Source organism: Rhinatrema bivittatum, chromosome 2, assembly GCF_901001135.1.
Source record: "Rhinatrema bivittatum chromosome 2, aRhiBiv1.1, whole genome shotgun sequence".
In the NCBI taxonomy this organism is placed as follows: Eukaryota; Metazoa; Chordata; class Amphibia; order Gymnophiona; family Rhinatrematidae; genus Rhinatrema; species Rhinatrema bivittatum.
Genome location: NC_042616.1, coordinates 104,496,179 through 104,518,233, shown reverse-complemented (window position 1 = coordinate 104,518,233; position 22,055 = coordinate 104,496,179). Strand labels below are relative to the sequence as shown.

Here is a 22,055-nt window from a genome sequence, read left to right as displayed (position 1 = left end):
ATTAAAGGCCAGACCCTTGGACAATCCTGCCTGAAGGAATTCCAGAAGTTCCGGGATAGAGGCCTTAGTAGGACGAATGCTACGCTCCACACACCAGGACTCAAACACTCCCCAAACTCTAACATAGGCTCTGGAGGTAGAGGTTTTACGGGAGTGCAAGAGTGTGGCTATAACTGCAGGTGAATAACCCCTTGAGCCTAACCTCTGCCGTTCAAAAGCCATGCCGCTAGACAGAAGCGATCGACCTCGCCGAAAGAGATGGGCACCTGGCGCAGTAGAGGCAGGGTCGGAGGAAACCATAGCGAACCCTCGACCGCTAGAGTCAGGAGGTCCGCGAACCACGGACGCCGTGGCCATTCCAGGGCCACCAGAATCACTGTACGCGGGTGAACTTTCCGACCAACAGCCACGGAGGAAAGACGTACAACAGAATGCCCCTTGGCCAGGGCAGGACCAGAGCATCTACGCCCTCTGGTCCTGGTTCTCGTCTCCGACTGAAGAAACGAGGAGCTTTGGCATTGTGGTACGTCGCCATGAGGTCCATAGATGGCTTGGTCCAACGCTGGCACAGAAGTCGAAAAGCCTCGTCCGAGAGTTCCCACTCCCCTGGATCCAACTGGTTTCGACTGAGAAAGTCTGCCTGTATGTTGTTGACCCTGGCGATGCAGGAGGCCGCAATCTTGTAAAGGTGTCGTTCCGCCCAGGCGATCAGCAGTCGTGCCTCAGTCGCCACTGGATGGCTCCTTGACGATTGATGTAAGCTACCTCCGTGGCATTGTCGGATAGTATCCTCTCCGACCGCCTTTCCACTAAGGGTAGGAGGGCCCCGTAACGCTAGCCGAAAGGCCCTGGTCTCCAAGCGATTGATGGACCAGGAGGATTCCGTCCTTGTCCATTGGCCTTGTACTGCCGATCCCCGACACACTGCTCCCTATCCGGAGAGGCTGGCGTCGGTGATGACCCCGATCCACGTGGGAATCTTCAAGTCCACTCCCCAACGCAAGTGGTCTGGACACAGCCACCAATGCAGATTGGAGTGCGCCAAGTCCATCAGTGGTAAGCGAAGTTGAAATTGCTGGGAAAGTGGACTCCAGCGGGAGAGCAATGCAGACTGAAGAGGACACATATGAGCAAAGGCCCACGGAACGAGCTTGATCATGGAGGCCATCGACCCCAGAACTTGCAAATAATACCAGGCTGTTGGCCATAGCATGGAACTGAATAAATCCACCTGGGAAACCAACTTGGAAAGCCTCTCCTCTGTAAGAAAAACTTTGCCCGAGACCGTATCGAATCTGGCTCCCAAAAACTCCAAGGATTGGGAAGGAATCAGATGGCTCTTGTCGGGGTTTACCACCCAAACTAAGGAAGTCAACCTCTGAAGGACCCGCTGAACCGCAGTCTTGCACAAGTCTTCCGATTTTGCACGAATCAGCCAATCGTCCAGGTAGGGGTGAACCAATATCCCCTCACGCTGCAGGGCTGCTGCTACCACCACCCTGGGAGCTGTCGCGAGGCCGAAAGGAAGTGCACAAAACTGGAAGTGTTGGCCAAGTATCGCGAATCATAGGTATTTCTGGTGATCTGGAGGGATGGGAATGTGCAGATAAGCCTCCGTCAGGTCCAATGAAGCCAGACACTCCCCCTTGTGGACAGATGCTATCACGGATCGCAGAGTTTCCACCCGAAACCGAGGCACCCTTAACTTTTGATTGACCTGTTTCAAGTCGAGAATGAGACGAAAAGTTCCATCCTTTTTCGGCACAATGAAATAGATTGAGTAACGCCCGCGTCTGAGTTCTCTGGCGGGAACTGGGACTATAGCACTGAGATCGTGCAAGCGCTGCAGCGTGTCGTGTACCGCTTGCTTCTTTTGGCAGTTCGCGCATGGGGAAACCATGAAGCAGTCTTGGAGTGGCCGTACAAAATCTAAAGTGTAGCCGTGTTCGATTATGCTTAGGACCCATTGATCCGTGGTCCACTCCTCCAGGAAAAAGGACAGCCTGCCCCCAATCTTTGGAACTGAGGAGTGAACCGGCCGCCCTTCATTGTGAGGGCTTGGGACCCCCATGAGGTTAAGGGGTTCCATCTCTGGAGGACCGCTGGCCTTGAAAGGACTGGGGCCACGTGTTTTGACAGCTTTGTCCCTGACAGAACGATGAACCCGTGGAGCGGGAGGAGTGAAAACGTCGATTTCCCCGAAATCTTGCTCTCTGAGGGAAAGATCCCCCTGGTCCTAGGCCTGTTCTCCAGCAGCTTATGGATCTTGTTCTCTCCAAGCGACTTGATCATATCATCCAATTGCTCCGAACAACAATCTGCCTTTGAAGGGCAGCAAACCCAAATGCGACTTGGAGGATACATCCGCCGACCAATTCCGCAACCATAGGAGGCGACGCACAGAAACCACTGACACCAACGCTCTTCCTGATGTCCGCAAAAGATCATACAGGGCATCCACAGTGTAAGCCACCGCAGACTCCAGCCTCCCTACCTGTAGTGATTGGGCCTCTGTAAGTTCCACGGATGCTTGGAAATCCTGGATGCAGCGGAGACTGGCCCGCTGCGCGAAGCTGCTGCAGATGGCAGCCTGGACACCAAGAGCCGAAACCTCAAATATCTTCTTCAGATGTACCTCCAACTTACGGTCCTGCAAATCCTTCAAGGCTGCGGCTCCTGTTACCGGACTAATCAACTTCTTCGTCACCGCTGAGACCGCAGCATCCACTTTAGGCACCCTGAGAAGATCCAGCGTGTCCTCTGGAAGCGGATACAACTTATCCATGGCTCTGCTCACCTTTAAGCCCAGATCAAGAGTGTCCCACTCCTTGAATAAAAGGTCAGACACCGAGAAGTGAAACGGGAATGACCGCGCTGGGCCTCGGAGTCCCAGCACCACCGGATCCATAGTAGCCCCCAGTCTGGAATCCTCCTGAGGGGCCTCAATCCACAGTTCATCTAGGATGACCGGAATAAGGGGACCCAGCTCATCCTTTCTAAACAAGCGCACCACCTTGGGGTCATCCCCCTCCACCGGAGGGGAGCCCACGTGCTTGGATGGAGGAGCCTGGGTATCAGGGTCCACCATCCTGATCCCGATCAGGAACTGGCCGCGGAGAATCCGCCTGATCCGAAGAGTCCGAGGATGTGCTGTCCCTCGGACATACCATGGACCGAAGCGGGCGTTTCTCCTTGGATGCGCCACCCGATTTCGGTGGCTGAATCTGCTTCCAGGCCTCAGAGGAACCTCCTCCTGGCCCTGCTGCCACAGGAGCCCTGCGAGCTACCTTGTGCCCCTGGGCCTTACCAGCCCTGCACGCCTTAAAAGCTTTGTGCATCAAAAGCACAAAATCGGAGGTGAACGACGAAGACGACCCTTCAGAATCCTCCCCCTCGTCGTCCACCTGCCCAGCACCAGCCAAACTGCCCCCCCCCCAGGAGCACTAGGCCGCGGCGACAACGGGAGAGGCAGGTGCCCATCCCTTTCAGCTGCTGTGTTCTGCTGCCACATGGTCCTTAAAATGGCCTCCGTTCCCGCACTGAGCGGGAACAGGTCTGGGGCCTGATGCGACAAACTCGGGACGCCGACCCCCCACTGCGATCGTGAAGCCCCCCCCCCCCCCCCCGTCAATTTCGCGGGCGCAGCGACCCCTAAAGAGCCCTCTCCTCCGAGAGACACTCCGTACAAACGTCGGTCCGGGAGAGCTGCACGCGGCACAGGCCGCAACACGCGGCATAAGCAGGGACCTAAATTTAGCCCGGCCGGAGAGAGGAACAGGAGAAATCAAAGGCCGAAGCGATCAGAGCTGTCCTCGGTCTGAAATCAACACCCGTGGTGAGCAAGCTAGGCCAGCAGAGCAGGAGAATTTAAAGCCGCAGGAAGCCAATTTTTTTTTTTTTTTTTTTAAATCTTATAGAGGGCTAACTGAAGGTGAGAGCCCGAGATCCCTGGGATCACCTTCAGTGGGCAGATACAGGGTCCTCAACCCTCTGCTCCTGAGCCTCAAATACCAGGGGGGATGGTCCCACCAGGACCTGACAACCCCCTGGGAGGCTAAAAAAAAAGGGAACTAGCCTAAGATAAAAAATCTGACCCTCACTAGTCAAATGTACAAACGGACTACCCCAAAAACATACAAAAGACCCTTAAATCCTAACCAAATACCAGACTCCAGGCCTGCTGGAGACAGAAGAATACTGACAGACTCTAGGGGGCACCTCAGGAGTATATGACAGAGTCCACAGAATTTGGTCTGTCTCCGTCTGCTGGAGGGGAGGTAAAACCCAAGAGTCTGGACTGATCCGGGTACGTATAGGGAACACGTCTTAACAAATTCCTACAAAGAGATGCTGAAAGCAGAAAAGCATGCGACGTATGCTAGGGACACAACTGCACTGGTACAATTTCTGATATATGTACAGGGTGTCCCATGGAAAAGTTGCCCGCCTCCAATGCATTCGTATTGGAGGCGGACTAATTTTCCAAGGGCCACCCTGTATAAGGGCTCTGACAGTCTCCACAATTCCTATATGTTACAAGGCATGGTCCCTACATTGGGAGAATACTCAGAAGCAGTAGTTAAAAGATCCTAATGAGGTAGAGATGGAAGTGGGGCAAGCATTGGATCATCAGGACAATCTTTGTACAAGTGTCCTAGTTTGTGACAGTAAAAACAAATGAGTTCCTTTTTTTTTTTTCCTTATTAGAGGACCTCCCATTTCTCTATTTGCTCTTCCTCCTCAATCCACTTCTACCTTTGCCAAGATTTCCTCAATTCTTTCCTAAATTTAGGCAAGGAATTTTTAATTTCCACTAAATCATTTTGTGGCCATGGCACACACACTTGCTGTGCATTCTTAAGGGTAGATTTTAAAAGATGCGCCGATTTTATAACATGCGAGCGCCAGTATGTACACATTATAAAATCTGGAGGCCTCGCACACATGCACGCCGGATTTTATAATCCACACGCCCATGTATGGGCAACGCGCGCAAGGGGAGGAATACTTATGCAATTTCCGCAGGGCGACACAGCCCAGCCTTCCCTAACCCACTACCTAACCTTCCTTCCCCTTCCCCTCTCCTCTCCACACCCTAAACGTACCCTACCTTGTCTTTTTTTTTTTTTTTAAGTTGCTGCTCCTCTGGAGCAGTAGTAACTTGCGCGTGCCAGCAAGCTGCTGGTGCACACTTCCCCAGCACAGCGTCAAATGGCAAGTGCTAGTGCACGCTTCCCCGGCACAGTGCAAGGCCCGGCCACACACATAACCCTCGTTTTTTTACGCGCACAAGTGATTTAAAATCTGCCCATTAGTGTCTGGATTAGCACTGGGTACTGTCCACAAAGGGTAGTGGCCAGCATATGATTGATTGTTCCTTTTTTCTTCACTGAATTTTTAGATCTCAAATCATACGATTTTTGATGATAATAGCAATCTGAATAATCAATGCAGCATTTAAGCAGAGGGGCAGATTGGGATTCTGGACCATTCTCTTCTAATAGCACACTGACTTTTTAAATGTATGATTGAGGCCTTGTAATTCAACTACCAGTTGCCTCAGTTCCTTTACTGAATCATCAGTATGATGTCCTGAAGCCCGAGATTGGTCAGACAAACTACTTTTAACTTGCTGTCTATAAGCCTGTATCTCAAATTCAAGTAGTTGTTCATTATGCTATATTTCTGTTCCTTCATCAAAAGGGTAAGGTGATAATGGGGGCCCCTCCCCTAGTACCTGTTCCATGATATCTGCTCTATGGGGGAGGGTAACAGGTATTCTTAAACACCCCCTCTTGATATTCAGAATTATCTTCTGTTACCTTTCCAAAGCTTTCACTGGATACAGTGAAATACTGGGATATTCTTGTAACTTAAATAATTTTATACATAGAACATTCAATTTCTCTCTCATACCTTCTAAATCTGTTTTTAAATTTTATTTTTCTTTGCTTCTAATTTTTCTTTTTAATATAACAATTTTTCCATATTAAATGTCCCCTCTAATGGAAACCAATTTTCTTTTAGTCAAGCCATGCCATTTTATATACGTTTATCTCATTGCTGGTACTTAGACAATTTTCCTCTATGCGATGTGGAGAGTGGAGAGCTCTGTGAAAATATACTCCCCATGTTTTAAAAGTTAAATCATCACACGTGTTTATTTAATATCCCAATCGGTCATTAATTCATTCATTCAGTAAAATTTCTCCTCTACTGCCACCTACTGTCAATCTTTAAAATCACCACTCGAAATTTTCACAGCAAAATTGCCTTTTACCAAAAGCTTTTGTATCAGTGTACACGTGATTATAAATCACATTTACAATCAACTATCTGAAAAGACTTCATACTTTTCGTCATTAAATATTCCTAGCACCTTCTAGGAATAAAATCAGTTACGATTTGATTGCAAAGGGTTCATACTCTCATGAACCACAATTCTGGAACTTCATATCCAGAATAACAATCAGGAGAACTTCTTATCCCCTTCACTAACATTTCTAGAACTCCGTATCTAGAAAAAAAAAACCCATCTCCTCTCTCCCTCGAGAGGAACATAAAACAAAAAGCCGGCTTATTCTAGGGCCCTCTAGCACCACAGCAATCAACAATGAAGGGCCTGAGACTTTATAGTCCTCCCCCACCAACACAACACAAACTGGTCTGGTATTTGCTTCTTAACCACCAACCTATTGTTGCGCCCATCGGTCGCAGACGGCTGCGATCTCTCATGCTCACCTCTTTTTTCCCTGCTCCGTCGATCATTGGGAGAATGGCGGCCTCCGCCAACCAACGTCGACACCTCCAGCGTCCCCGGGACAGAGTGGGCACGGACGACCGCCATCTTACTTCCGGCATCACACAGGCGCGTGCGCGCAGGGCCTCCTCATGTGTACATCAAGGCGGGAACCTTGGGGGTGTCCCCTCCTGATGACATCAGCACCGCTAGTGTACTTATACTGACTGGCCCATTGCTGAGACGAGTTAGCAAGGAGTTCTCTCGCTTGTTAAACCTGCTCTAACTCCTGGCATTCCTCCTGGCATTCGGATGCTCTGAGTACCCGCTCCTCGGGGGCTCTTCCGCGGATATCCACTCCTCAGAGGGCCTTCCTGCCTAGGACTTCCTGACCCTCTCCTCGGGTATCTCTATTGGAACTTCCTTGTGTGAGTACATTCTACAACTTTTAACTACCTCTCTGAAGATTCCACGGTGTACCCTGTCCTTCGGGCCACTACCGTTCCTTCAGCCTACCTATGCTTCTCATCGTGACCTCCAGAATATCGCTCCACCTATACAAGGTCTACTGCCTGGTTCCTGCATCACCGACCTCTACCTCACTGGCATCTAAAGTACAGTTTCCTCGGCATACCCCATGCTGCGGGCCACTACCGATCTGCACTCAGAGGTACTTTCATCAGCCTGCAGGAATCTCCTGGTGTACCCCACGCTGCGGGACACTTCCGGATTTTCGTATCTACTTTATCATCTGGTCTACTGTATTTAGTCAAAGACTGTGTTTGCTACATTTCCCGCTCCTCGGGGTATGTATTATCTTTCTCCTTAATAAAGTCTCTCTCGCAGCTGTGTCCTACGTCTCTCTTCTTCCTTTCTTCTCTACCTCTCTCTTCTTTGCTATGTGGCTCAAAGGCAAGAAGGCCAAGGTTTCTTCATCATGCATGGAGGTGTCTTCTCTCATGCCCAGACTGGTGGCTTCTTCTGGGCCATGGTCTGGGTCAGTCGCAGCAGCATAGGATCCTGTTTGGCTCTAAACAATGCCAAGTGCTGAACTTCAAGCACCTGAGTGAATTTTCTAGCATTAAAAATGATTAGAGACCTCCAATGCTATTAATCAGTGCCCTAAGATAGTGACATGAACAAATGGGACACTGGGAAGTACAGGAAGAAGTAGAACCAATAGAAAAACGAGGTAATACCACAACTGGACAAATCATTGGTGATTAGAGATGTGAATCGGAACCGGAATCAGTTCGGATTCCGGTTCAGATTCACATGTGGGTGTTTTCCCATCGGGCCCGATCGTGTTTTGTTTATCGGCTGCCCAGCCGATAAACAAAAAACCCACCCCAACCCTTTAAAAGTAACCCCTTAGCTTCCCCCACCCTCCCGACCCCCCCAAAACCTTTTTACAGGTACCTGGTGGTCCAGTGGGGGTCCCGGGAGCGATTTCCCGCTCCGGGCCGTCCTCCAGCTACCGGGCCGTCCTTTGCCCTTACCTTGTGACAGGGTATCCGTGCCATTGGCCGGATCCTGTCACATGGTAGGAGCACTGGATGGCCAGCGCCATCTTGTGCTACCATGTGACAGGGGCTGACCAATGGCACCGGTAGCCCCTGTGACATAGTAAGGGCAAGGCTATCGGCGCCATTTTGGTTCCTGGCACCCGACGGCACGAGTGCAGGAGATCGCTCCCGGACTCCCGCTGGACCCCCAGGGACTTTTGGCCAGCTTGGGGGGGCCTCCTGACCCCCACAAGACTTGCCAAAAGTCCAGCGGGGGTCCGGGAGCGACCTCCTGCACTCGGGCCATATTGCCAGTATTCAAAATGGTGCCAGCGCTACCCTGCCGGCGCCATTTTGAATACTGGCAATACGGCCCGAGTGCAGGAGGTCGCTCCCGGACCAATGGCTGACCAATGGCACACCGGTGCCATTGGTCAGCCCCTGTCACATGGTAGGAGCACAAGATGGCGCCGGCCATCCAGTGCTCCTACCATGTGACAGGATCCGGCCAATGGCAAGGATACCCTGTCACAAGGTAAGGGCAAAGGACGGCCCGGAGCGGGAGATCGCTCCCGGGACACCCACTGGACCACTAGGTACCTGTAAAAATGTTTTTGGGGGGTCGGGAGGGTGGGGGAAGCTAAGGGGTTACTTTTAAAGAGTCGGGGTGGGTTTAGGGGATATTTTTGTGTGCCGTTTTTCCCGCCCTCCCCCAAAACGATAAGGGAAGCCCCACGATCAATATCGTGGGGTTTTCCTATTGTTTTGGGAGAGCCCCCGATTTCTGACGATTTTGAAAATATCGACGATATTTTCAATCATCCGAAGCCTGATTCACATCCCTATTGGTGATATCTCATTCAAGTTCAATTTTGGAGACAGCACTACCAGAAAGATGTAAAACAGAGATGGGGCAATGCAAAGGAGAGCTACCCAGATGATGCAGTTCCTGTATAATGTGGAGGAGAAATGAGAGGAAATATGACAGCCATGCAAATATCTCAAAGATATAAAAAATACAGAAAAAGCTAACACTTTCCAGAAGAAAGGAAGTTCTAGAATAAGGGTTCAGACATGATTATTTATTTATGAAATTTCTAGCCTGTCGACTATTCTAGTCAGGTAAAAAATAAAAAAAATAATTAAAAATTAGGCAATACCCAAAACTCAGCAACATAAAACTTTGCTCTTCTAATTACAATAAGCTCAACAGATACAAAAGAGGATGTCCAAGTTGATAAGGGGCTTTGTCTTGGACTAATATCCTCAAAGATCAGCAGATTCAGAGCCAAATGCTTATGAAAATAGTATCATCTTTAATGATTTCTTGAAAATGTTTACTGAAAGCATAGTTCTTAATTCTTTTCTGCGAGGCTGTAGAAAATATTCTACTGCGAGATGTGACTAATCAAATTGTCTGATGAAGGAACATCTAAAAGATTTTGCTCCGCAGACCTCAATAATCAAGTATGCTTATATTGCTTTAATATTGTGCTTAGACAAGCAGGCAGACCATTATTCAATGCCTTATGGTCCAAGGATTTGATGCTGGAAGACTTAGGAATAATGCAAGGAAGCATTTTTTCATAGAAGAATATGAATGTATGAACAATCTTCCAAGAGAGATGATGGGGGTAAAAAGAGAACTGGGATTCATCAAAACAGAAAAAATACAGAGGATTTTTATTGTAGGGAAGTCAGGATAAAATCAGAAGATAAGTAGGGTCTGTTAGTGCTGGCAAATGTTCAGACTAGAAAAACTTAGTAGAGTTTATCTGCTATATTCTCTGTTTTACTGCAAATTTTACAAATAAATTAAATTTCACCCAGCAGATCATACTAACCAGTAGAAAATGTTGGAGACCTAAATATCCAATCAGTATTTATTATCTTCTTGCAATGATGCATGCTGGAGTTTTCTCGGAGATCCCACATCACCACTGAGCCATCCATGGTTCCTGCAAACACTAGTGTGGCTTTACCAGGGCTAAAGCAGCAGCATGTTATCTGCAACAGATAAAAAAAAAAATAACATAGCCACAACTGGAAAGTTAAAAATAGCCAGCCTACCTATTGTAATGACATAAGCTATTGCATAGCTGATGACAAAGAACCTTATTTTTATGTAATCCATTTTTTGTGATGATATTCTACTGTTAATATTTATAAATATAGAGAGCTCGATATTCAAAGCTTTTTGAGTTATACACGCAAAAGCTGGGTTTTGAATTTTATCCCTGCAGACCGCATGAATTTTGTGTGCACAACTTTTTGTAGGCATAAAAATTATCCAGATGAAAAGAGACATAAATCAAAGCATTTCAGGGCAGGGGGTAAATTTTCAAAAGGATTTACACATTTAAAACTGGGTTTTACGCATGTACTTTATGCAAATAAGTGGGCTTTTGAAAATTGCTATGATATATGCTATTGAATTGTCAATGGTTTTTATGCACATTTATGCATGTAAATCCTTTTGAAAATTACTCCCACCACTTTCCCCAGATATTTTTGCTACTCCCTAGTTTATTGAATATTGACTTCAGAAAAAATAAGCATAATTGTTAAAGCAAAATGTTTGGTTATCTGTTATTCATTTATTTATATGCTTTATATTCCGCCTTTCAGAAACTTCAAAGTGGATTCTATTCAGGTACCATATATTATACTATTGTACTATTTTTCTATCTACACCTCAAATCTATTTTAGATTTTAAAAAATGGTATTTAGTTGGCGATTCTGTGATATTAGCAATGTATCAAGATTAAATGAGTACATCCTAGAGGAGAGACACAGGAATATGATACAGACTTGTAAATATCTGAAAGATATTAAAAAAAAGTACAAGAAACAAACTTTTTCCAGTGAAAAGGAAGCTGAAGAACTAAGGATCATGACATGAAGCTCCAGGGTAGTAGAGTCTGGAACAACATCAGGAAATATTTTTTCACACGGAGGGTGGCAGATGCCTGGAAAGCCCTCCTGGAGCAAGTGGTGAAGACAAAAATGGTGACAGAATTCAAAAGGGTGTGGGATAAACACAGGGAATCACTACTGGCAAGAGGATAGAAATGAAAGAGTTGAGGATAGAAATGAGTACTGAGGTAAAATACAGTAACTCTTCTGAATATGGGTAACCTACACAGTGTGGCAATTACAACCCTGAGTATCAAGGCAAGGGGGGGGGGAGATAACCTGCAAGGAGCAGCTACAACTCTGAAATCTTGCTGGGCAGACTGGATGGACCATTTGGGCTTTACCTTCCATCATGTACTATGAATACATTAGTATGAAAGTGAACTAAACTTGTCCATTAACACGTGTAAAATCTGTTTATCATGTATATAACAGCTGATATTCATGACATGCAAATGAAGCAGAGGTAAAATGTGTGTCTATATACAGACAATATCACTCAACTACACCTCTTTAAAGGTCTAGTTTCCATCTTTGTGTTAATATGTCTGCAAAACAGATTGCACGTGAACTTTTTTGTTATGTTAATGTGTGTAAACTTGCTTGCATGCATTAACAATAATTTTAAAGAGTGCTAGCACTTGTGATAGCATTAGCACTTTAATATATTGGCCCTAAATCACTGTTCCTGGGATGAAATAAATCAGCTGTGATCAGATACATGAGGAATGTGGCTTCTCAGAAAGTGATTGGAAGAAAAACTGTGTTTTAGGGTCCAGACTAACAGTAACTGGCAAAGAGTACATGTGTTGTCTTTACTCTGACAATTTCTATTAGGAATACAATAGACTCAGAAGGAATCTAAAATGGTATTGTATGGTGATGTACCTATTTGACTGGTCTTAGTGTTAAAAATATATAGATTGCCTCAAGCCCTGAGATCCTCTGGCAGGAATTTGCTTGATGTTCTTTCTATGCACATGGCACATCTGGCTGAGTCTTGTGCCAAATTATTCTCGGCTGCCAGCCCTATAGCATGGAATGCACTTCCAAGAAATCTGAGGGCAGAGTTCTCCCTCTGCACCTTTTGGAAACAGTGGAAAGTACTCTTCTTTAGCCTATGGAACAGTAATGACTGATTCATTTAAGTCTTGACACAGCCAGACTAACCTTTTTGATTGCTTTTTTTTGTTAAATATAAGATACAATTTATATATACTGAATGCTAAAAGGATTTGTTGCCCTTTATATTTGTAATTACAATATTTGTAAATGTTCTTTGTATATTCTATACCTTTTTCAAAAATATTTATAGCAATATAATATGGACTCCACCTAGAATGCAGGATAGTATATATTTTTTTAAAATGAATAAATGCTGAGCATTGAAGGTTTCACATCGGTTAGTAGGTCATTCAGTTCACACATCAAGGGCAACAGCCTCAATGCTCCAACCTTTGCATCAAGAATGCATTGAACATGTATCAGCAAAATTCTCAGCTCCAGTTCCAGATCGAACAGTGCAGACAACTGAGTTGGAGAAGATTTCATAGAAAACTGTTCATCCTTGACTTGAAAGCTTTAGACTGGCCCTAAGGAGACTGAGGTCATCTCCAGGTCTGCCAGGCTCTCGGAGTTATGCATCAGACCCACCACTCAAGACTCAGCACTTTATGTCTTCAGATTTCAGTGCAATTTTTTGTAGTCCTTGCTCAAACCTGAGCAGGGAGATCAATATTTAGTTTAACTCTTGAGTCTATCCTGGCATCAAAGTGTCAAAGAAGCTGAGAACATCTTCAGTAAGTCCTGGCCACTAGTACACCCCAATCAGCTCCTTAGGCTGTGTGTTGAATATTCAAGGCTAGCTTTTTGGAAATGAGATTGACACAAGCAAGGTAGATACAAAACTACTCTGGCTGACATCTTAGGACAAATCTCAGAGCCACCGGTGTTGTGGTCCTCTCCAAGAAAGACTAAGGGCCATATTTTATTATCTACGCCCAATTTTATAACATGCGCACGCAGCCACGCGCATGTTATAAAATACGGGGTCGGTGCACGCAAAGGGGTGCACACTTGTGCACGCCGAGCCCTAGGGGAGCCCTGATGGCTTTCCCTGTTCCCTCCGACCCCTCCACCTTCCCCTCCCTTCCCCTACCTAACCCGCCCCCCAGCCCTACCTAAACCACCCCTAACCTTTATTTTGGAAGTTGCGCCTGCCTCTGGACAGGCGTAGGTTGCGTGCGCCGGCCAAGTGCCGGCGCACAATCCCCCGGCTCAACCACTGTGCCGGAGACCTCGGTCCTGCCCCTACCCCGCCCACAAAGCCCCGGAACATACGCACGTCGCCGGGCCTATGCAAAATAGGCTCTATGCGCGTAGGGCTTTTAAAATCTGCCCCATAGTGTACTTTGTGATAGTCAATAATGATATCTTTGGTGTGCACTTGAGAAAAAATTTGAAGTTGCTGGCCTATTCTGCCACAGTGAGAAAAACTGATGCTGTGAAATAAAAGTGGAAGAATATGTTTTTTCTTTTAGAGGAACATACCAATGGAGAGAAAACATGGCCAACGGCCTTGTATTAGATTAGGAAAAAGTGGACATGAAATTATCTAGATGTACACACAAGGGACAGACGCCCCATTAATGTGAAAGTATGATCAGTGATCAGGGCCTGTAAGATGGGTGAATAAGCAGTGACTGTGAGGTGGATGAATAAGATGTTCGTGAAAAGTACAAAATTTGCCCCCATCACAGAATTACATAGCAAGCACGAAGTGACAGTTGGAAAGCCTCAACATGTGATTTTAGCTGCGGGTGCAGAGTGGAAAGTTCCAGCCATAGTGAAAAGCCTCAAGCCCCAGCTGCAAGCTTCAAGAGAAAAAAAAAGGAAATTAGACTAGCTTGTAAGCATGTGCCAGAAATGCACAGCTAAAGTACATAAAGGAAGTACACACCAAGGACTGGACGGATTCCCTGCTGAGAGCTGAACCTGAGCACAAGCCAAAAAGGTCAGCATGTGACACTCACCAGATCACTGAGAATCCCCAGTACTATTCCAGTCCTCCCGCCATAACTGCATGCACGTTATAGTCTGGAGGCATTCTCTTAGGAAAGTGACATACTTCTGCTAGACCATTTGTATATATATTTTATTCCTATTAGTTGGGGAAATTGTTTATTTTGTTGCATCACTTGTATAACCTGTGTATGCCTCCATAAGATATGCCATACTGGGTCAGACCAAGGGTCCATAAAGCCCAGAATCCTGTTTCCAACAGTGGCCAACAAGTCACAAGTACCTGGCAAGTACCCAAACATTAAATAAATCCCATGCTATTAATGCCTGCAAAAAGTAGTGGCTAATACCTATTGATTAATAGCAGTTTATGGACTTCTCCTCCAGGAACTTATCCAAACCTTTTTTTTAAATCCAACTACACTAGCTACCTTAATCAAATCTTTTGGCAACAAATTCCAGAGCTTAACTGTGCACTGAGTGAAAAAGAATGTTCTCTGATTTGTTTTAAATGTTCTGCCTGCTAACTTCATGGAGTGCCCCCTAGTCCTTGTATTATCCAAAAGGGTAAATAACCTTTTCACATTTGCCTATTTAAGTCCTTTCATGAATTTGTAGAACTCTATCATATCCACCCTCATCAGTCTCTTCTCCAAGGTGAACAGCCCTAGCTTCTTTAGCCTTGTCTCATAGGGAAGCCGTTCCATGCCCTTTATCATTTTGGTTGCCATTCTCTGTACCTTCTCCAGTGCAACTAATAGAACTATATCCTTTCTGAAATGCTGTGACCAGAATTGCACACAGTATTCAAGGTGTGGTCTAACCATTGAGTGACACAGAGGCATTATGACATACTGTATTTTATTTGCCATTCTCTTCCTAATAATTCCTAAAATTCTGTTTGCTTTTTTGACTGCCACAGAATGCTGAGCCAATGATTTCAATGTAATATCAACTACGACGCTCAGATCTTTTTCCTGGGTGGTAACTCCTAAAATGGAGCCTAACATCGTATAACAACTGCATGGCTTATATGCATCACCTTGCACTTGTCCACATTAATTTTTATCTACCTTATGGACATCCAATCCTCCAGTCTCTCAAGGTCCTCCTGTAATGTATCACAATCCGCTTGTGATTTAACTACTCTGAATAATTTTGTGTCATCTGCAAATTTGATCACCTCACTCAGCATACCTCTTTCTAGGTAATTTATAAATATATTAAAAAGAATTGGTCCAACTACAGATCCCTGAGGCATTCCACTGTTTACCTTTTTCCACTGTAAAAACAGAACATTTAATCCTACCGTTACCTGTCTTTTAACCAGTTTGCAATCCACAAAATGACATTGCCTCCTATTCCATTACTTTTTAATTTTCTTAGAAGCCTCTCATGAGGGACTTTATCAAATGCCTTCTGAAAATCCAAATTATCTACAACTACCAGATCACTTTTATCCAAATGCTTATTCAAAAAAATGTAGCAGATTTGTGAGTAAAGACTTCTCTTGAGTAAATCCATGCTGGCTGTGTCCCATTAAATCATATCTAGCTATATATTCTGTGATTTTATTCTTTATAATAGTTTCCAAAATTTTTCCAGCAACTGAAGTCAGGCTCACCAATTTATAGTTTCCCAAATCACCTCTAAAGGCCTTTTTATGTATCGGTGTTACTTTGGCCACTTCCAGTCTTCAGGTACAATGGCTGATTTTAATGATAGGTTACAAATTATTTGTAATAGATCTGAAATTTCATTTTTTAGTTCTTTCAGAACCCTGGGATATATACCATCCAGTCCAGAAGATTTGCTACTCCTCAGTTTATCCTATTACATCTTCCAGGTTCACCATGATTTGGGTCAGTTCATCTGAATTGTCACACTTGAAAACCATCTCTGGAAGTGGTATCACCCCACATCCTCCCTAGTAAACACCGAAGCAAAGAATTAATTTAGTCTTTCTGCGATGGCCTTAACTTCCTTAAGTGCTCCTTTAACCCTCGATCACCATGTGGTCCAACAGACTTCCTTCCTCATGGGCTTCCTGCTTCAGATATATTTTTAAAAGTTTTTATTATGAGTTTTTGCCTCTACGGCCAACTTCTTTAAAAATTATTTTTTAGCCTGTCTTATCAATGTTTTACATTTAACTTGCTAATGCTTATGATTTTTTTTTATTTTCTTCAGATGCATCCTTCTTCCAGTTTTTGAAGGAAGATCATTTGGCTGAAATAGCCTCTTTTAACCATACTGGCAATTGGTTTGCCTTTCTTCCACCTTTCTTAATGTGTGGAATACATCTGGACTGCGTTTCTAAGATGGTATGTTTTAACAATGTCCACACCTGTTGTTGTACACTCTTAACCTTTGTAGCTACACCTTTCAGTTTTTTTCTATTTTCTCATTTTACCAAAGTTTCTCTTTCGAACATTTAATGCTAGAGCCATGGATTTACTTATTGTCCATTAGGCGGTCCATTGCTCCTACCATGTGACAGAGGCCGGCCAATGGCACCGATATCTTATGATAGCCTGTCACATGGAAAGGGAAAGGGAAAGGGCCATCGGCACCATTTTGATTACTGGCAGCCGACGGCCCGAGAGCAGGAGATCAACTCCCGCTGAACCACCAGGCAATTTCTGCAAGTTTTTTTTTTGGGGGGGGGGGGGGTCGGGAGGGTGGGGGGATGCAATGAAGTAAAATTGAAGGGTTGGGGTGGATTTGGGAGGGGGGGTTGTTTTGTTTTTACACCCCCCCCGTCTCCCCCCCCCCCAAGTTTCGGGCCCCCACAGGGACTTTCGGTAAGCCTTGGGGGGGGGGTGCAATGAAGTAAATTTGAAGGGTTGAGGTGGGTTTGGGTTTTTTCTATTTTTTTACAACCCTGTTGTAATTAATCAAATTTGAAGGGTTGGGGTGGGTTTCGGTATCGTTTTGGGGTGGGGCAGCCAAAATAAAATTGGCCCCCTCGGCCATATGATTCCTAGTACCGTGTTTCACTGAAAATAAGACATCCCTGAAAATAAGCCCTAGCCATTTTTTCGGCGATAAAAAAGAATATAAGACCTGCCTTATTATTGGAGAAACACGGCAACTCATATCTTTTCAAAAAATTACAATATAACTGCTTACTTATATACCGTATATCACTATATAGCCGGAATTCATTATTTCCTTTGGGAAATTTGGGTTATTCCCATTGTGCTCCTCTACCTCCTCTCACTCATAACCCCACCACTCAGCTACACCAAGACACTGTTGAAAAAACAGGGAGGTGGGATTTGAGAAAAAATTACAATAAAAGATACAAAATGCTGAAAAACCTAAATAGTGAACTAACGGAAAAAAATAAGAATAACTTTTGCCAAACAGCCAAAATAGTGCAGGAACACTGAGGCAGCCGTTAACCAAGAACATATCTAGTTTTTGCTTGAGTCCTGCTAATGTGAATGAGACAAAGTTCTAGTCTCTCGATTCATTTATACTCTCTGAAGCACATTCTTCTACAGCAACTAAGACAACTGCAGAAAAAGCTCATGCCACAGTGGAAAAGATCTGCGAGCCAGCCACCTTGAGCTCAATTTATGCCGTCACCAAACACTAACACTAGAGAGGGTACAAATTGGTTTCGGGAAATGCAGCCTTGGGCAGAAAGGTCGTCAGGCTATCATGAACCCAGCAAGTACTGCTATGATATGTATTAATGTTGCTACTGTTCAAGGAGCATAACAGAAGAAAAAATGTTCTTACCTGACAATTTTCTTTCTGTTATCTCCGAGGAACAGTCAAGACCAATCCCAACCTAGATTTTGCAGTTGCAAAGCCATTACATGAGATCTTTAAGCATCATCTTGGAAATGCAGCCTGTAGCTTTCACTACTTTCCCACTTGTCATGGCTGTCTTGCCTGTTCTTATCTGCCAGCCAACAAAACTGATCTATCTTGGCTCATAGTACCTATTGAAAGGGAAGAACACGTGACTAATGGCTTCTCTCTCTCTCTCTTCATTAGCTTCTTTTTTTCTTTTTTTGTCTGTATTTATACATGCAGGTGGGGAAATTCTCACATTGGCAGAAGGAGCTGTGCTGTAGGCTGTAAGAAGTGGAGGAGTTGAGAGATCTGCACTCTAACAGATTTTGGCAGTAGCCATTGTTTATTAAACTCCCTCAACAGACTGACTGGTCTTGACTGTTTTTTTGTCAGGTAAAAACATTTTTCCTAACATATATTTCACTCTGAAAACCATCAAACCACATTCTTATTGGCCCCTGGAATCTGGCAGTTAATACAGGGAAAGCAGCTGCCACTTCCCCTTCATAGGATACCACAATCTCCAATATGTTCAAAGTTGTGGGTAGCTTATGCTTCCAGTGCTTTTCTTTTCAGAACAGCGCTGGAAGTGCCAGTAGCAGGTAAGAGGTAACTCACACCTGGCAGGGGTTTTCCAGCTTCAGGAGGTTTATATTATTGAGGTTGCAGATGGGTAGACAGTGGGAGGGAATCTTTTTTAGGAAGATGAGGGTGATCTGCGACCCCATAAATATGTCTTTTAAGTCTTTGAGGTGGGGGGGGGGGGGGTAGGTGGGGGCTGCTCGGCCTGGTTGAGCCAGTTAAAACATATGAAGGAAGGTGGTAGGAATAGGGCCACAGGCCCAAAAAGCACTTGTTTGGTGTTTGTTTTACAGTCTTACTCAACCGGATATCTGGATATTTTTGAAGCTATAAGTAATAAATTATCCGGTTATAATCAAACATAGTCGGTTAGGTAGCCAGATAACTTTAGATGTACATATTCAGTGGGATGTTTACCCTGCTGAATATCAGAGACAAGTTATCAAGTTAACTTTAACCAGATAACTTGTGCACTCGCCAATTTACTGACTATAGACCTCTCCATAGTTTGACATTATATCCTTTGATAATGTGTTCAGCATAGCTTTTTCCTCTTGCTATTTTCTAGGATTTGAACACTTTTGTATGGTCACTCACATCTATCACCATACCTTAGCTATTTTTTCTAACTGCTCAATTAATAATTAGCTTATTCACTTATCATGCTAAAGGAAAATTGGTTCTTACCTGCTAATTTTCATTCCTGTAGTACCACAGATCAGTCCAGACTCCTGGGTTTTGCCTCCCTTCCAGCAGATGGAGACAGAGAAAGTTTCAATGATACTGCCACATAACCTGGTATGCCACCTGCACACCAAGCCAAGATAGTAACGAACACAACTAGAAATAATGTATTCACAACGACCTGAACGAGCAGTAGGAAGTGGAAACTTATGATGAATAAATCTTTCCAACTTTAAAAACGTGAGGAATTAAACAGAACCTGAGCCATTCTTCAGACTAATTACAATCGGGCTGATGCAGTAGGGTGCGCTCGACCAAGCGCACCATTAGCCCCCGTCTGGCTGTGCGTTTTCGACATGCTATTTTTACCCCTTATAGAGTAAGAGGTAATAGCGCGTGAAAAACGCGCAGCCAACCCCCCTGAAACTAATAGCTCCTGCAACATGCAAATGCATGTTGATGAACCTATTAGTTAGTCCCGTGTGATCCAGAAAGTAAAATGTGCAGCCAAGCCGCACATTTTACTCTCAGAAATTAACTCCTGCCAAAGGCAGGAGTTAATTTCAGTCAGCACTGGGAAGGTGTACAGAAAAGCAGAAAAAAACTGCTTTTCTGTACACCCTCCGACTTAATATCATAGCGATATTAAGTCGGAGGCCCCAAAAATAAAAAAAATCTAAAAAAAAAAAAAAAAAAAAAAAATCTGCCCACGGCCCGCGGGTAGGAAAACAGATGCTCAATTTTGCTGGCATCTGTTTTCCGAACCCATAGCTTTCAGCGGGTTCGACAACCGATGCTGGTAAAATTAAGCATCGGCTGTCAAACCTGCTGACAGCCGCCGCTTCTATCAATAAGAAGGCGTTAGGGGCGTGCTAGTGTCCCTATAGCGCATCCTTATTACCATGGGCCCTAATTTGCATACCTTTGCTTAGTGAATCATGCGCCCAGGAGAGTGGCCTGGTTTACTGTATCGGCCCGAATAACAGATCGAGCGGACTCTCCAATTCTCCCAACATCAACTAGGCAGGGCTCTGGACTGATCTGTGGTACTAGAGGAATGAAATTAACAGGTAAGAACCAATTTTCCGTTCCCTGTACTTACCCAGATCAATACAGAATCCTGGGATGTACCCAGACTTCCCTAAACAGGGTGGGACTGTGAGAGTCCTGCTCGAAGTACACTTTCACCAAAGCCCATGTCCTCCAGGGTCTAGACATCCAAACGATAATGCCTGGTGAAAGTGTGCAACGATTTTCAAGTAGCCGCCCGACAATTCTCTTTTAGCGATACCTGTTGTCATTCAGCCCAGGATACCACCTGAGAACGAGTAGTGTAAGCCCTTAAATCCTCAGGGCTAGGATGACCTGACAGATCTACGCCGAACCTATGGCTTCCTTTAACCACCACACTTTGGTGGATTTTGAAGCTTTATGACCCACTTTTGCAACACTCCATAGCACAAAAGATGGTCTGATAACCAGAAGCTATTAGTGGCCTTAAGATACCGCAACAACGCCTGCTTTACATCCAAGAATTGTAACTGTTGTGTCGGAGGTGGACTCTTGGGCCGAGGTGGAGTTGACGCAACCCGTAAGTAAGGACCTACGGGTCCCCACCATCGGCAGGTGGAGTGGGCTGATAGACAGAGGCCGCTGGAGCTTCACCTATACCAGCCCTCGTTCCCCGCGGGGTGAGCCTTTGGGTGCCGGGGCAGGCAGGACTTAGGTGGGCCTCGAGATAGAATATAGAATAGCAAGAGAAGTTGGTTCAGCCCAAAGACACCAGGTGAGGGATGGTACAGTCCTACTCTGGACTGGGTAAGGTTCTGGAAACTCGTGCACCAATGAAACAAAGGCAGACTGAGGGTGCTCGAGCAAAGGTAGGCTGAAGCCTAATAAGTCCACGTCCAGGGAGTAGGCAGAAGAGGCGTCCAATGGTAAGCTTGAGTCAGGGCCGGCGGCAATCCTGTGTGACAATCCTGTGTGACAAGTGATGCTGAGGTCTGATCATGGAGAAGTCAATAGCGTAGTCAATCGAAGCTGAGGTCTGATCACGGAGAAGTCAATAGCATAGTCGGACAAAGCGAAGGTCAGGGTCTGGAGAAAGGCAATATGTGGTCAGGCAAAGCAGAGGTATGGGTCTGAAGATAGGCTGTAGCGTAGTCAGGCGAAGCAAAGTCAAAGTCCGTGTAATCAATCCGAAGCATAGGCAGGGCAGGAACGAGGAAACAGGAATAACGAGGATCAGGAACGTAGAGTAAAGACGTATCTCTTAGCAGCAACGAGTACTCAACCAGCGAGGAGACCTGTTGCAAAGGCAGCGCTATGGAGCGGGCCCTGAGCTTAAATACTATGTTGACGTCATCATCCAGGGCCACGGCCAGGTTCTCGCCGCGGTCCCTACATAAGGATCAGTGTTGCGCGCACACGCACCTAGGGAGGGGTGCGGTGCAGGTAGAGGCTTCTCTCCGCAGGCCACTCAGAAAGGCCCAATGAGCAGTAGCATCATGACCTGGAACGCTGGGGACTGTGGCAGAGCCGGAGGCACCAGAGGAGACCCGAAGTCGGAGCTGGCGGCCCACCGCCGCTAGCGAGAAGGAACCAGAGGCTGGAGTCCTTGTGGAAAGGTGAGGGGGCCGTACAGTGGGTCTGCCGCGGCCGGCTCACGTAACAGCAACTCCCTCGTGTGAGGCACTGTAGCAACCAAATTTGGAAAAGCTAGAACCTCTACCGATTGACTCAAGTGGAATGATGACATCACCTTTGAAAGGAAGACAGGAACTGCACACAACAAGAC

At 45.5% G+C, this 22,055-nt stretch overlaps 1 protein-coding gene across 1 annotated transcript in view; it reads right to left on the bottom strand.

Annotated features, from left to right (window-relative positions):
* WDR60 (WD repeat domain 60) overlaps positions 1-22,055 on the bottom strand; it is a 373,459-nt gene that overhangs the window by 121,374 nt on the left and 230,030 nt on the right. Inside the window, exon 16 of the mRNA XM_029588515.1 lies at positions 10,089-10,251. Coding sequence (XP_029444375.1) covers positions 10,089-10,251 — 163 coding nt within the window. The remainder of the gene's footprint in view (positions 1-10,088; positions 10,252-22,055) is intronic.